Raw genomic sequence first — 13,713 nt, 5'->3', positions numbered from 1 at the left:
GGTCAGTGGTTAGAGCACTGGCTGCTGTCTTACAGAGGACCTGGATTTGATTTCCAGCACCCTCATGGTGGCTAACAACCATCCAGAACTCCAGTTCCAAGGGACCCAATGCCTTCCTCTGACCTGAGGGCACTGCATGACACAGGTGCACTTACATACATGCAAGCAATACACTCATACACATAAAATAAAAATAACAAAATATTCAAAAATGATATCAAAATATATTACAAAAATGTCTCACTTTCTGGATAAGTTCCTGTCTTCCTGGGACTGGCATCACTCCAGACACTGGGGGGCAAACGGGTCTGGCTAAGAATTATCCAGAGACTCTTGGGGAGGAGAGATAACCTCTAATCGCAGCATCATGGGGCTGAGACAGTAGGACACACGTTTAAGGACATCTGGGGCTAGATGAGGGCAGCCTGTCTCAAACACACCAACAAAGGAGCAAAGACAGATGGTGAGCACTAGGCCAGGCACTGCCAGTCTCCGTTCATGTGGGACATGCCTTCCTTACGGTCCCTTTAATTACACCAGCTCTTTGTAAGCCATGCTGGCTGGCGCAGGGCTGATGGACCTGAACCTGGAACAGAGCAAGCCCCTTGTTTGGATTTGAAATCCTCAGGGCTCTGCTGGCAAGCAGTAGCTGGCAGGTTTGGCCCCAAGCCAACTGTGAAAGCCACGAGGCCTGCTTGATAAAATGCATTTCTGGGGCCACACCATGGACCTGACGTCCAGGCTCATGAGGAAGCATCTTAGGACGTCTGCAATCACAGCACTACTTGGGAGGTAGGGGATCAGAGTTTAAGGTCATCCTTAACTTCACAAGGAGTTTAAGGCCAGTCTGGGCTGTCTCACTAACCTTGTCCTAGGGGAGAGGGAGGGGAAGAGGTGAATGAGGAGGAGAGGGAGGGGGGATCCAGGCTCATGGTAGAGCCAGAGGTGGCTAGGCAGTCCTGTAATGATGGAAAGCCATTCAGTAAGCTGCAGTTCAGAGGATGGGTCGTCTAGATGGCACACACAGTAACCACAGGCCTTTTGCTTACTAGAGGGAGTTGATGCTCTCCTTCACCATGGGGATTTGGAGGATCAAACACAGACCCTTAGGTCTTGTGGCAAGTGCTTTACCTAAGTCATCTCATCACTTTCTGATAAGCAATTTTAAGTGTGGTATGTACCAATAATCCTTGTCACTCTGAGGACAAGAATCACCGACTGAGTATAGGGTGCATCATGGGAGATCAGAAAGAAATGTGCGGTGTCACTGCAACAGGAAGTGCTAGGCTACATAGTTTCTAGTATGTGGACAAGAAGTAACCGTCAATGTGCTGGCCTATGCTCACACAGCAAACACTCAGCTCGGACAACAGAGGCCAGGCCAGCCAGGCTGTGGTACCACTGTCTGCACACACAGCATGCAGGTAAGCTTTCATGGCAGCATTCCTGTAGGACAGCTGGGCTGCAGATTGTGGTAGTGCACATCTATAATCCTCACATTTGAGAGGTGGGGGGATTGAGAGTTCAGAGCCAGCCTCAGCTACATGACAGGTCTTAGAGTGGAGATCTACCAAATACCATCTTAAACAACTGGTTGGCGAGGGTCGACGGTGATGGGACAAATCAAAGCCAGCCACCTCAACGGACTTGGGAAGATGCAGCATCGTTTAGAAATGTCCCTGCCAAAGTTGCCATTTAATCTAGGCTAAGAAAACACCCTGCAGAGTGCCTGCCAGTGACCTCCGAGAGTATCAAGGTCAAGGGGCCGGAGTTCACAGGCTGGCAGCCATTTGCAGACAACTCAGCTCACAGACTTGTCCCTGTCCACGTGATGCTTCAGAAGCATCACAAGTACGATGTCCTCTCACTTTCGCCTGTTACCTGACACCTCAACAAACAGCCACAGCCACGATAAGGACTGGGTGCTGACCTTGGCTGCAGGGTAGTTTTAGGCGGGTATTTTACTTTTTAATTTTTATTATTTTTTTGGACTTTTTGAGACAGGGTCTCCCTGTAGCCCCAGCTGGCCTGGAACTCACCATGGAGACCAGGCTGGCCTCGAACTCAGAGAGATCCACCTGCCTCTGCCTCTGAGTGCTCCACCACCCCAAGCTTAAACGGGTATTTTAATTAAATTAAAACACCATTAGGAATGGAGAATGAACGTTTTCTAGGCTGACTTAGACTGTAAGACTTAAAAGCATTTGGCTGGGAAAAGTTCTATGGAATCTGTGCGTCCGAAGACCACAAAGCAGCAAGCACCTTCTCGTGAGCAGCTTAGCTTCATAAGCATGATACGAAGTTTCAAGAAAATGTCCAACAGGTGAATCTGAGGACCTGCCCAGTGTAAAATGAAAATCGTATTAGAGAAACAGCTTAGAAAAGGCCGACGAGCACAGGGCCCCCGTGCGCATTTCTCAGTCCGGGCAATTCCCCTTAGGCTGCTGAACTGAACGTCCAGGGACACGGCGGTCTGGAGCACGTTCCCTGCTGAGTCCCACTCCTGGGGAAGATCAGGAACGGGACAAGTGGGATGGCGTCGACGCCGCCTGCCCCATCCCACTCATTTCTCTCCGGTGATGAAGAGATGGACACTCTTGGGAGACTGCAGCATCTGCGCGGCCCGCTCCACACCCACCACGGCAGCTAGCCTCTGGGCATCGTACTTGGAGTAGAGCACTGTGCAGGTCCATGTGGCCTCCTCGCCTCTGTGGGAGGCCCTCAGCATGTTACAGACTTCGCTGTAGAAGTGAGGATACGTGGGCAGTTCATAGAACACCAGGTTCCTGATGCCTTTGATCGTATACCTGTGAGGAAGGAAGAGGAAAACCACATGTCCCTGAGAATCCGCTCTTGGAGAAGCCAGCAAGAGCTGAGCCAGCGACAGCTTTACAGGCCCTGGCATGAAGATAAGCACATACACCAGACAGGAGTTATCCCAAGTAGAGACGAAAGGACTTATTTCTGTGACTGACACAAGAATTCCTAATGCTTGGCTTAAAATGGTAACAAATTCGTATTTCTTCTTATTTTTTTGGTCTTTTTTGAAAGAGTCTCCCTGTAGCCCCAGCTGGCCTAAAACTCACTATGTAGATCAGGCTGGCCTTGAACTCACAGAGCAATCTCCCTCCAGGAGGGTAGGACCTGTGGATCCTGGCTGCTGTACCACACAGGGGAGGTCTGCACTCTGGGAAACAGGCACTTTCCCACCAAGCCTCTTATGTTCCAGGCTGATGATGGCTGCCTCAGGCCTAGCAGAGTAGCACACAGATGTGGCTGCTGCTGGCTGGAGGAAAAGCCAGGGTGGAAGGGAGACCCTCTGCTGCAGGAGTCCAGGGGTGACGACAGCCGAGAGACCAGAGCAGGGAGGAAACCCTCTTCAGACACTGAGCTAAGCCCTCTATCTGCCACAGGAATTTGGAGCCCGTGTTGCTATGGTAACTACCTAATCTAGACAAGACTGACTAGTCACGCTATCGGCCGGCAGACCAGGTGCATCTGGACATAAGCATCACTTACTTCAGCCTGTACATGTAACTGACAATTACAGAAAACACAGAAAATCAAGGAAAGGACACTGGAATAGAGTGCTTGTGCGGATGTGTGGTGGGAATTAAACGCAGAGCTTTATGCATGCCAGGCAAGTACTCTACCACAAAGCTACAGTCCCAGCCCTTCAATGTGTGTGTGGGGATCGACTGGAGATGTGAGGGGCAGGGGCAACGCACACACTTCAACTGTGTGCAGCCTTTATGCTAGAAGTTTTCAAGATTTATTCTAAACCACCCATTTAAACAATTACATAATAAAATGTGCGCATGAGTATTCTTTACAGTGAACGTGGGGCGGGGGGACGGCACTGGACCCCAACATTAAAGACTGCAAATGCAAGGCTGTCATGTGAAATGATGTGGTACGTGCGGCGCCTTCACCACAGGGGTGTGCACTTTAGGTCATCTCTAGATCACAGGGGATGCTGTGTGAGCAGCTGCTGCATGGTGTCACTTAGGGGACAATGACAAGACACCTGCAGGAGTGCAGCACTGATGTGTGTTTTAGGAACAGTTTCTATGCACAGTTAACTGAACCTGAAACTACAGAACCCACATGGCTGGCTGTGACGGTAAAGGCCCAAAACAGGCTACGTGAGATTAAAAGGAGACGCGACCAGACCCATAAGCAAACAACAGAACAGTTCACGTCCACGGCACATACCTCAGAGGTGATGCACTCATTACATGGAAAGGGTAGTTTTACAACGCGATACCTAGCTGACTCATCTTGACCCAATGATTTTGGTGACTCCAAATCATAAGAAATGGGCAGCTGACCTCTGGGCTACTCATGAGACGAGGCAGGATTACACAAAGACCCTTGTGAAGAATCCTGAACCAAGAATGTATTCCAAACTGATGCACACTGAGAGGATCTGGCTTGTCTTGTCTTTTTAAAACACTGACTCGGGACCCCGTCCCCAAGACCACAGAGTTTGTTAATAACTCCACAGGAGTGCTGATACACACCTAAGTTTGGGAACCACTTATCTGAGTAATAAACAATTATGTGATCTGAATTATATAACGGCATAATTGTAGGAAACTGGATGGGGCCTTCAACGATGTCAATGTCATGAAAAAGGAAAAAATGCAGGAGAGTCATTGTAGACCCATTTTCTCAACTTCTGCACAACCAGCATTCAGGGCCCGACCGTGCTGTGGTGACGTGCTCTGTGGTAAGCTATCTTGTGCACTGAGGGTGCTTAGCCTGCTCTCACCCTCCAGGGTGACAACCAAAAACGTGCCAGACACAGCCAGATGTCCCTGGAGCAAAACTATTCCTGGTTGAGACTAAGGTAGACTAAAGAAACGGCTCCTAACTGAATCCTGGACTATGGGAAAATAGCCAGGGAACCACGGGCTACATGTCATGACCACAGTCACACCCACACAACAGTGGGACTGTGGGCATAGGAAGGGAGCTCAGGAGCAAGGTCTGAAACAGTCACAGGTAAACTTTAGTGGAGTAGTTCTATGATGCTCAACTCCTGGGCTGAAGGGAGTTCAGTTCTGCTTTAACCCGTGGGGTGGTGGGATGACAGGTATGCCCACCACCAGGGCTGACAACTCACTCTCAAATGGTTCAGGAAGGAAAAATGCAAGAGGAGGTGGAGAGACACAAATGTGTACATAAATGTGGTAAAGTGTCAAGTGACACAGTGAGTTCCAGGCCCGTTGGGACTACAGGGAGACCATCTCAAAAACCAAAAATAAAAAACATACATGATGCAGACAATACAGACAGCCCGGTGACCTGAGGCACTGCCCACCGTGGGTCATTTGTGGTCAGGCACATTGGTTACAAGCAGAGATTTAAAAAACGCATGTGCAGTGAATGCTTCTCTGTCTCTGAAGCGACTGGTCAGGAAAAAGACTTCTACTCACCCTCTCCTGTGTATTCATGATGGGGTACACTGTGCTTAAAATCATGGGGTATATGACATGTGTATAGAGATTTCCCAAAGCTCATTTTCAATTAGGATAAGGAGCCACCTCAAGCCTGTTCCTGGGGATCAGCCCCTCCCTGCATAAAAAGAACCTGGAAACGAACTTGGGGCTTCAGGCAGGCGTGGTGGCACACAACTTTAGTCCCAGCACTTGGGAGGCTATGAGCTCTCTGTGAGCTCGAGGTCAGCCTGGTCTCCAGGGAGACTGTCTCAAAAAGACCAAAAAAAAAGAACTTGGGGCTCTTGACCTTGGGCCTGCCCTGCTCCCGTGCCACCACCCCGTGGAGTGCCATCGCTACTGCTTTTGTCTTGTGTGTGCCTGCACATGTGCATGTATGCATGGGTATATGTGCCACAATACATGTGCATGTATGTGTGGGTATGTGTGCCACAGCACATGTGCAGGTATGCGTGGGTATGCGTGCCATAGCACATGTGCAGGTATGCGTGGGTAATGTGTGCTACAGCAGATGTACATGTATGCATGGGCATACGTGCCACAGCACATGTGCATGTATGGTGTGGGTATGCGTGCCACAGCACATGTGCATGTATGCGTGGGTATACGTGCCACAGCACATGTGCAGGTATGCATGGGTCCTAGGAATAGACCTCAGGTCATTACCACCCAGCAGGCCCAGAAAGCTAACAACTAACAAGCAGACCAGAACTTCAAAGGCAGGAGCAGAAAGGCCAGGCAGTGGATTCTGTCAGTGATCTGGCAGAGAATGCACGCGGACAGGGAAACCCTTAAACACCCAACCGTGAGCCGTTCCCTTTGTGCCTGCTGCCACCGGGGCCCAGCGCCTTGGTTTTCCATGTTGAGGAGTTGCCCTAGGCAGCACTCCTGACCTACGCTGCTACTTTCTAGACACCGGCACTGTGCGCGGCCTCCACCTCCCCAACCTCAGCTGTGGTGTCCCTGACCTGGCATGCTCTTCAACCTGCAGTGGCCTCTACGAGGTGCAGGGCCACCACTATACTCTAGATCAGACATGGGTCATGCTGTGGTTGTGGTTTCCACACTTCCCACCACGGCACTTCAGAAGCACACCAACCAGCCACCTACTCATCAACCCACAAAGGGAACCAACTGTGGGCTCCACTTCCTGTGGCTCTTCTGCAGGGCCAAGCAAGGCATGACCGTCCGACACAAGGCCAGGCGCTGACAGGCCATTTCCCCTTCAGAGGAGTCCACACCTAGCACTACTTTACCTTTTGTAGAAATGGAAACGCTCCGTGAGGAGCAGAAACTGCTTCTCTCCTTGAAGGAAGAAGTGTCGTGCCCTGGAGACCCCAGACTTGCTGGTATACTCGCAGATGTGTGTGAAGTTCAGCTCTTCCTTCTTGAAGTAATTTCGGAGACGAACAAAGTCAAAGTAAGAGGGGACATAGATGAGCGTGTGGGACATGACAGCATCCCGGTACTGGGGCAGAATCTTGTTGGTGAAGAAATTAAACCTGATTTGGAAAGGCCAAGGGGCGAAGTTAATGGTCTAGAGCTGAACCTACAGGGTGCGGTGGTAGTGTGTCCCAGTAAGTCACACCTCCCCTAGATCAGCTCCCCTGCAGCCTCTCAAAGGCTCCATGGTCCTCATACCACACCCCTCATTCATGAATCAAATAATTGCTGACCACCTATCACATGCTGACCACCTACCACCTGGAAATACGAGAGAACTGAACCGCCAGTTCCCACAGAGGGCTTACAATAAAGTCACTGGCACGGACACTCTGAAGCACAATGCAACATGGTATGACCCTACAATGCCCCAGCCAGGGGCCAGGAACACTGGTCTCAGTACCAAGTATGCCTTGAGCTCTGAGACTGAGGCCAGGATGCCATTTCTCCAGAGCTTGGGTTTCCTCCTCTGTCAAAAGCAAGCATGTCTGAGTTCAATTATCTGATCTAACTTGGTAACCTGGAGTCCAGTGATACGTCTGCATCCAAAGTCAGATCTCCCATGAGGGCCTTTGGGATGGAAGTGGATGGGGTTACCTGGCATCGATCACTGAGGCCAGGTCTTGGGTTTCCATTCTCTGGAAGACATGTGGGAGCTGCACCAGCACGTGACTGATGGAGCCCGTCATTGGGACGTTCCTTACTGCCACCTGCCAAGAGTCAACGAGACCTTCAGAAGGTAAGGCATCCTTTGGCGACCAAAAACTACTATCTCTTCCATTTCAAGACCCACCCAGCCTGTGCACGGGAAGATCCGAGGACACAGGAGAACCCACCTGGCCTTGAGTGTTGATGCAGTACTTGTTGAACAGAGAGTTGATCTGAGCATCCTGCAGGGCACCAAACAGCAGGGTCTGGCGGTAGTACTTGGACCAATTATTGAGGCTCCACATGCGCACACGAGAGAAGTCCACCCCGTGTGAATCCAAGGGAAGCAGGTTCATGTGGTTCATCAAATGCTTCAAGCAAAAACAGCACCACCATTAAATCAGTGTGTACTGAATGTGTCCGTGTTAGGAACCATGAGACATTTTCAAATGTACATCTCCTTAACCCCATGGAGCACGTGTCACCCCAGTTACAAGAAAACAAGGGTCAGATGGACGGCTGGCTCGGTTAGCTGAACCCCCAACAAGAATACAAGCTAAAAATGGCTATGTCCTGGGCCTTAAACACGATGGAGCCTGTTGGGAAATTGCTTTAAAAGGAGCTTCTGGAACCACACAGTGGTGCTCTCCTGCAACCCAGCAGTCAGGAGGCCTGCAGTAGGTTTAAGGCCAGGGCAGGTTATAGTGAGACTGTCCCAAAGAACCACTGAAGGGGACCAGTAGGAGGGGGACCGGTAGGAGGGGGACTGGTAGGAGGGGGACCAGTAGGCGGGGGCGAGGGGCACAGTGATCTGTTTATCTACAGAAGGGTCAATACAAAATTATTTGGTACATTAAAGAAAACAGTAATAAAATATAAAGTATAAAGAAAACAAAATCCACACAACAAAAGGAACTCGTCAAGTGTAGACCAGTCACTCTTGGGGACATGTCCCAGAGATGGGAAGCAACACAGGGCAGGGCCACTGTCCTGAACAACTGGGTCTCAGAGCACTGGTGAAGGGCTTGGGGCTCAGCGACAGACTTTCCTGTCATACCCAAGACCCTGCATTCAATTCCCAGCACTGCAAAAAACCAAAAACAAACCATTAGTGGCCATTCCCAAATTAAAGACTACTGCAGCCATCAACAGGCCTTTTCTGTTTTTCTTCCTTTCCTTTCTGGCCCTGAATTTAGGGCAATCCTCCTGCTTCAGGCTCCCAAGAGCTAGGATTATACGCGTGAGCGACCTCGCCCGGCTTGCTTTGTCCATTTTAGTTGCGTTTTAACATACCGTAGGACACACATTGAAGGGGCAGGAGTTACAAGTTCACATTTTGCTTTGTATGTCTGCACTGCCCTCAATGTACCCCAAACTTCCTGTAAGCTCTAAGTCCTTGCTCAGGTTGTAGCAGAGGTAAGTTTTCATCTGCCTTCAAAGAACAACCCTACAGCTGTGGTAAGAGCACTTCAGGTGGGGGTGGTGACACTCACCTCTAATCCCAGCACTCAGGAGGCAGAGGCACGTGGATCTCTCTGAGTCCCAGGCCAGCCTGGTCTACATAGTGAGTCCCAGGCCAGCCTGGTCTACATGGTGAATTCCAGGCCAGTCAGGGCTACACACCAAGACGCTGTCTCAAAAACAAACAAACAAAAAAACAACTCCAAAGAAGTCTTTCAATCTTTTTTGGTCTTTTTGAGACAGGGTCTCCCTGTAGCCCCAACTGGCCTGGAACTCACCATGTAGACCAGGCTGGCCTTGAACTCACAGAGATTCAGCCTGCCTCTGGCCTCCCAAGTGCTGGGATTAAAGGTGTGCACCATCACACCCAGCTCAAGTCTTTCAAATTTGGGGGGGTGGGTCTTTTTGAGACAGGGTCTCTCTGTAGCCCCAGATGTCCTGGAACTCACTATGTAGACCAGGCTGGCCTTGAACTCACCAGAGATCCGCCTGCCTCTGCCTCCCGAGTGCTGGGATTAAAGGTGTGCGCCACCACGCCCAGCTTAAGTCTTTCAGTCTTAAAGCTGACAATACCTCTGTGTGTTGTGTGGAGAAGACAAAATTTACAGCTTCAAGATCTCATGTTAAGAAACACGAGGCAGCTGGGGATGGCAGCACACATCTGTAATCCCAGCACTTCAGAGACAGAGGCAGGAAGGTGGGGTTCAATGGCAGCCTGGGCTACACAGCAAGTCCCTGTCCCTCTCCAAAAAGAAGCAGTACACAGTGCTTCCCTTCTTGACTGAGGAACAAAGAAGGAGCTCAAACATGACTCGCCATCCAGACGATTCTGATCCGGCCTGAAACTCCTGAGTTGGATCTTTGCGCCCCCAAGCCAGCACACAGCCATATTAGACTTTGGCTCCCCAGTACGTGCTCCCTGCAAGGCCGCTGCCCCTCAGCCAGCATTACCAGGACATGCTCCCAGTTCTGCATCAGATAGACGTCAGCTTGGTCAATGACGAGAAGCTCAATGGACGACAGAAAGTCAAAGTCTCTCTTCTTCTCTCCTTCGCCACCAATAATGGTCCTCAGGCCCAGGGGGGAGGCAATGAGGATGTCAGAGGAGTAAAACGGGGCGTAGAGACGGATGCTCCTCTGAAGTATCGCCACGCCTGCAAAGTCACTGTTTGTCACATACATGCCAGCACCTCCAGCTCTCCAAGCCTCCCTCCCCACAAACCTTCCCCTCCCGTACCTGCTGTATCTGTGCCCTCAGCTTGGAGCTCCAAGTACTTAACAGAAACAACCCCTCCCGGCACCCACGGTCCTTCCACAGCTCCCACATCCACTTTTCACCGTCGAATGTCTCAATCCACTGCCCACCCGGCCTGATTCAGAGGCCCTGACAGAAACTTTGCTTGCTGGCAGTCCTATTACCAACTCAACGGGCGTTTCTAGGGCTCTTCAATGTGTATCAGTCACTCACTTCCAAGCCAATGGCTCCCACAACTTCACACTTGCTTCCCACCAACCCGTCCTGCCTTTTTCCTCACATCCAAGTGTATCTTCTCCCACAGACCCCTAGGTTCTGCTCAGTTCTAATAAAGCTTTTGGCAAATTTCTTCACAAACCTGGACTCTACCATCATCTGTACTTCTAGCCCACATCTTCCCTTGAGCTTTGGACCAATGTACCAACCGCTAGGGAACGCTATACGTGATTCAGGTGAAATGGCCACTCTGTCCCTTGCACCCCACACTGCAGTCACATTGAGGCCTGTGTGCATCCTGGGTGGCCCCAGGCTTCACCACACAAATCCCTCTGCAGACGTGAGCTCCTGTTCTTCTACTCCAACAGCCCTGAGAAACAGGCTACATCTTGCTCAGACCTCACCCCAGCAGAGCCAACACAAGGATGCCTTCCCTGGCCACTCTGCCCCACCCCAGCAAGGGAATTGCTTAAAATGCTCTTAGAACACGGGCTCTGCCTTAGTCATCTTCCTGTTTCCCAGACTGGACTTCCTTGGCAACAGAAACTTAAAGGTTTGTGAATAAAGCCCAATGCCATGAATACTGAACACTTTCTCAAGAAGTTTGCCCTACCAGGATAAACGGAGCTGGCTGAGACCAGCACAAGCAGGAGAGCTGCACTGGGGGTTGGGGGGTTGCAATGCATACGCAGACAGAACGGAAATTCAGCCTCACTTGCACCGGGTTTCCCAGCCTCCTCAGGCCGACCCCAGCTAACAATTCCCAACCCTAACGGGACCATGTGCTACCACGGACAGGTGTGACAAGACATTTCAGCACCATTCCGATAGCTGAGTCAGGACCCCTCCCGTGATCCCTGAGGTCTCAGGGGACCCCCACCTTGTCAAGGAGGCATTACCAATTCTGAAGTGGTCGTCGATGTTGCCCACAAACATGGCTTCATAATCTTCAGGCCTCTTCAGGTTGGGGGGTCTCTCCTCAGGATCAGATCCATATTCTCCCTGAAACCGCTTCTTGTTGCTTACAATGATTTTCTTCTGGCTGTCACCCTCCAGGAGGCTGATGAAGACCTGGACCACGCGCAGGGCAGCTTCCCGGAAGGGTACCACGATCAACACCTGTGGGGGAAGGGATCACTGAAGAGGAGCGAGGGCTCCAAAGCCCAGAACAAAGCAGTGTCTCAGGCCAGATCTGTGCCCGTGTCACCACCTTTGCACAGGCCTGTTCAGTGCCAAAGGCTGAGCACCTGTCTCCTCAGCATTACATCCTAGGAACACTGGTCCCATGACTCCTGGAAGACACTTCTCAAGCAAAACTTGCAAACACTTTCATATAAAATAAAAGCCTGTAGATGTGCTCAGCAGCAAAAGTCAGAGAGAGACGCACACAAGGTCTCAGGGCAAAGGAAGACCCACTCAATAGATAAGATAAATAAGCAGAGAAGAGGAGGTAAGTTAAGATTGACACACCATTATTTGTCTAGTACGTTCCCTAGAACGTTTTTATAACCAACGATGCATTTCTGAATTGGAAGAACAGGATTCAATTGTCCAAGCCTCTGAAAAATGCTTAAAGCTTCTGCTGAGAGCACAATGAGAAAGGGCTGAATGAAGAGCTGATTTCTAACTCCCCATTAAACAATAGATTTAATTCTAGTCAAACCACATGATTCCAACTATAAATGATATTCTTCTATACAATGCACAACCAGACAGAGATCCTTAACTCTGATGTGCATGTCTGAGGCAGCTCCCCAGAAACACAAGCAGCTCAGCCCAAGTAGTGAGCAATTCAGTCTGATTCAGCCACAGGGATGGAAGGCCACAGGCTGGATTACTGTCCCAGGAGTGACCTAAGTGTGTGTCTGCACTAACAAACAAGGGGTTTGACGAGGGACTCAGTAAGAGCCATGTCAGTACTTATACCTTGAATCTGTTCAGCTTACAGAAGACAAGGTGGTGGTGGTGGGGCTAACCCCTGGCATCATGAAAAATGTGGACAGAATGAAGACACTTTCTTTCTTTCCTACGAGCGCCTCAAATTTACTAGAGCTCAGACGAGCAGAAATAAATGAAATCACTTCTTTAAGCAGCAGCTAGTTTAGAGGGGCAAGCGGGTCTTTGTTCTGAAGGTCTACATCGCCTCCTAGTCCTGTCGATGCTACTCTTTCCCTAGCTCCCTGTAGCAGGTCCTTCTGCAAATCTGGGCCTCCCCACAGCTGCAACAGAGTGACTGGATGAAGAGTTCGTTAAGGTCCCACCATGCTGAAAGCCTCTGGGAAGAGATCTGTGGTGGGAGTGTGTGCCTGTGCGAGGGGTCTATCTACAGAGCAGCTGAGCTCCTCCTCTTGGCCTCCTCCACTGCAGCACTGTCCGTCAGCAGCACCGGCTCCCTCACCATCCACTCTGGCGTTTGCTCAATGTCCAGCCCACTGTCAATACAGACAGCGCCCCATAGCCTCCTTGACAGCAAAGCTCCCCTGCTGCCACTCACCTTAGGCCTGGTCAGCCCCTGGTCCCTGAGGTCATCATCTTCACCCACCCCGAGTTTCTGGCTCCGGCGCCTGCTGTTGTTGGCCAGCACCTGGGCGTTAGCTTTGAGGACATGGTTTATGACATGCAGGCAGTACACATGGCGGATCTCTTCTCCGTTCTTCAAGGCAGTCCTTTCTGGGTAGAACAGGTCCCGGTAAGAATTCATAATTAAGAACAGCTCCTTCTGGAGTAGGGTGAAGGGGCTATTTGGTTTCTGAGGACCAGGCAGGAACTGGCTGTTGGTCTTGGTCCAGGTGGACTGCAGAAGTTTCTGAAGATGAAGTGACTTTAGGTCAACATCCTTTGGAGGCTTAAATGTTTCCATCTTCTGAAACTTGGATGAAAAGACAATCTGGCCTAAGATGGGCCACTAGAAGACACACCAAAAGTTAAGTTAGAAACGAGTAACACCACCTGACATTCACAGATGACCTGATGACTGACCAAGAACCCTGATGTTGGCCTGGCATGGAGCACACACCTTTAATAACCCAGCACTTGGGAGGCAGAGGCAAGGGGATCTCTGTGAGATCAAGGCCAGCCTGGTCTACACAGTGAGTTCCAGGCCAGCTGGGGCTATAGGGAGACCCTGTCTCAAAGAAAAAAATTTTTAACTAATTAAAAAACAACTTTTTTTTTTTTTTTTTTTTTTTTTTTTGAACCGGGGCTTCCTGTACCCCCAGCTTTCCTTGG

General features: G+C 50.4%; 1 protein-coding gene across 2 annotated transcripts in view; it reads right to left on the bottom strand.

Moving 5' to 3' along the window:
• Positions 1–243: 243 nt before the first annotated feature.
• The window catches only part of Utp25 (UTP25 small subunit processor component), a 23,956-nt gene continuing 10,486 nt past the window's right edge, over positions 244–13,713 (bottom strand). The window contains exons 6-12 of one of the 2 annotated variants that reach the window (XM_008824806.3): positions 12,980–13,390; positions 11,385–11,604; positions 9,966–10,168; positions 7,742–7,924; positions 7,503–7,615; positions 6,719–6,964; positions 244–2,807 (exon numbers count right to left, since the gene is read on the bottom strand). In XM_008824806.3, coding sequence (XP_008823028.1) covers positions 2,564–2,807; positions 6,719–6,964; positions 7,503–7,615; positions 7,742–7,924; positions 9,966–10,168; positions 11,385–11,604; positions 12,980–13,390 — 1,620 coding nt within the window. In that variant the 3' untranslated portion in view covers positions 244–2,563. The remainder of the gene's footprint in view (positions 2,808–6,718; positions 6,965–7,502; positions 7,616–7,741; positions 7,925–9,965; positions 10,169–11,384; positions 11,605–12,979; positions 13,391–13,713) is intronic. The other variant, XR_003848033.1, reaches the window with a different exon arrangement.

This window comes from Nannospalax galili, unplaced genomic scaffold (genome assembly GCF_000622305.1).
Source record: "Nannospalax galili isolate Female #2095 unplaced genomic scaffold, S.galili_v1.0 scaffold648, whole genome shotgun sequence".
In the NCBI taxonomy this organism is placed as follows: domain Eukaryota; kingdom Metazoa; phylum Chordata; class Mammalia; order Rodentia; family Spalacidae; genus Nannospalax; species Nannospalax galili.
Note: the sequence above shows the minus strand (reverse complement) of the source record. Positions and strands in the feature narration are given on the sequence as shown.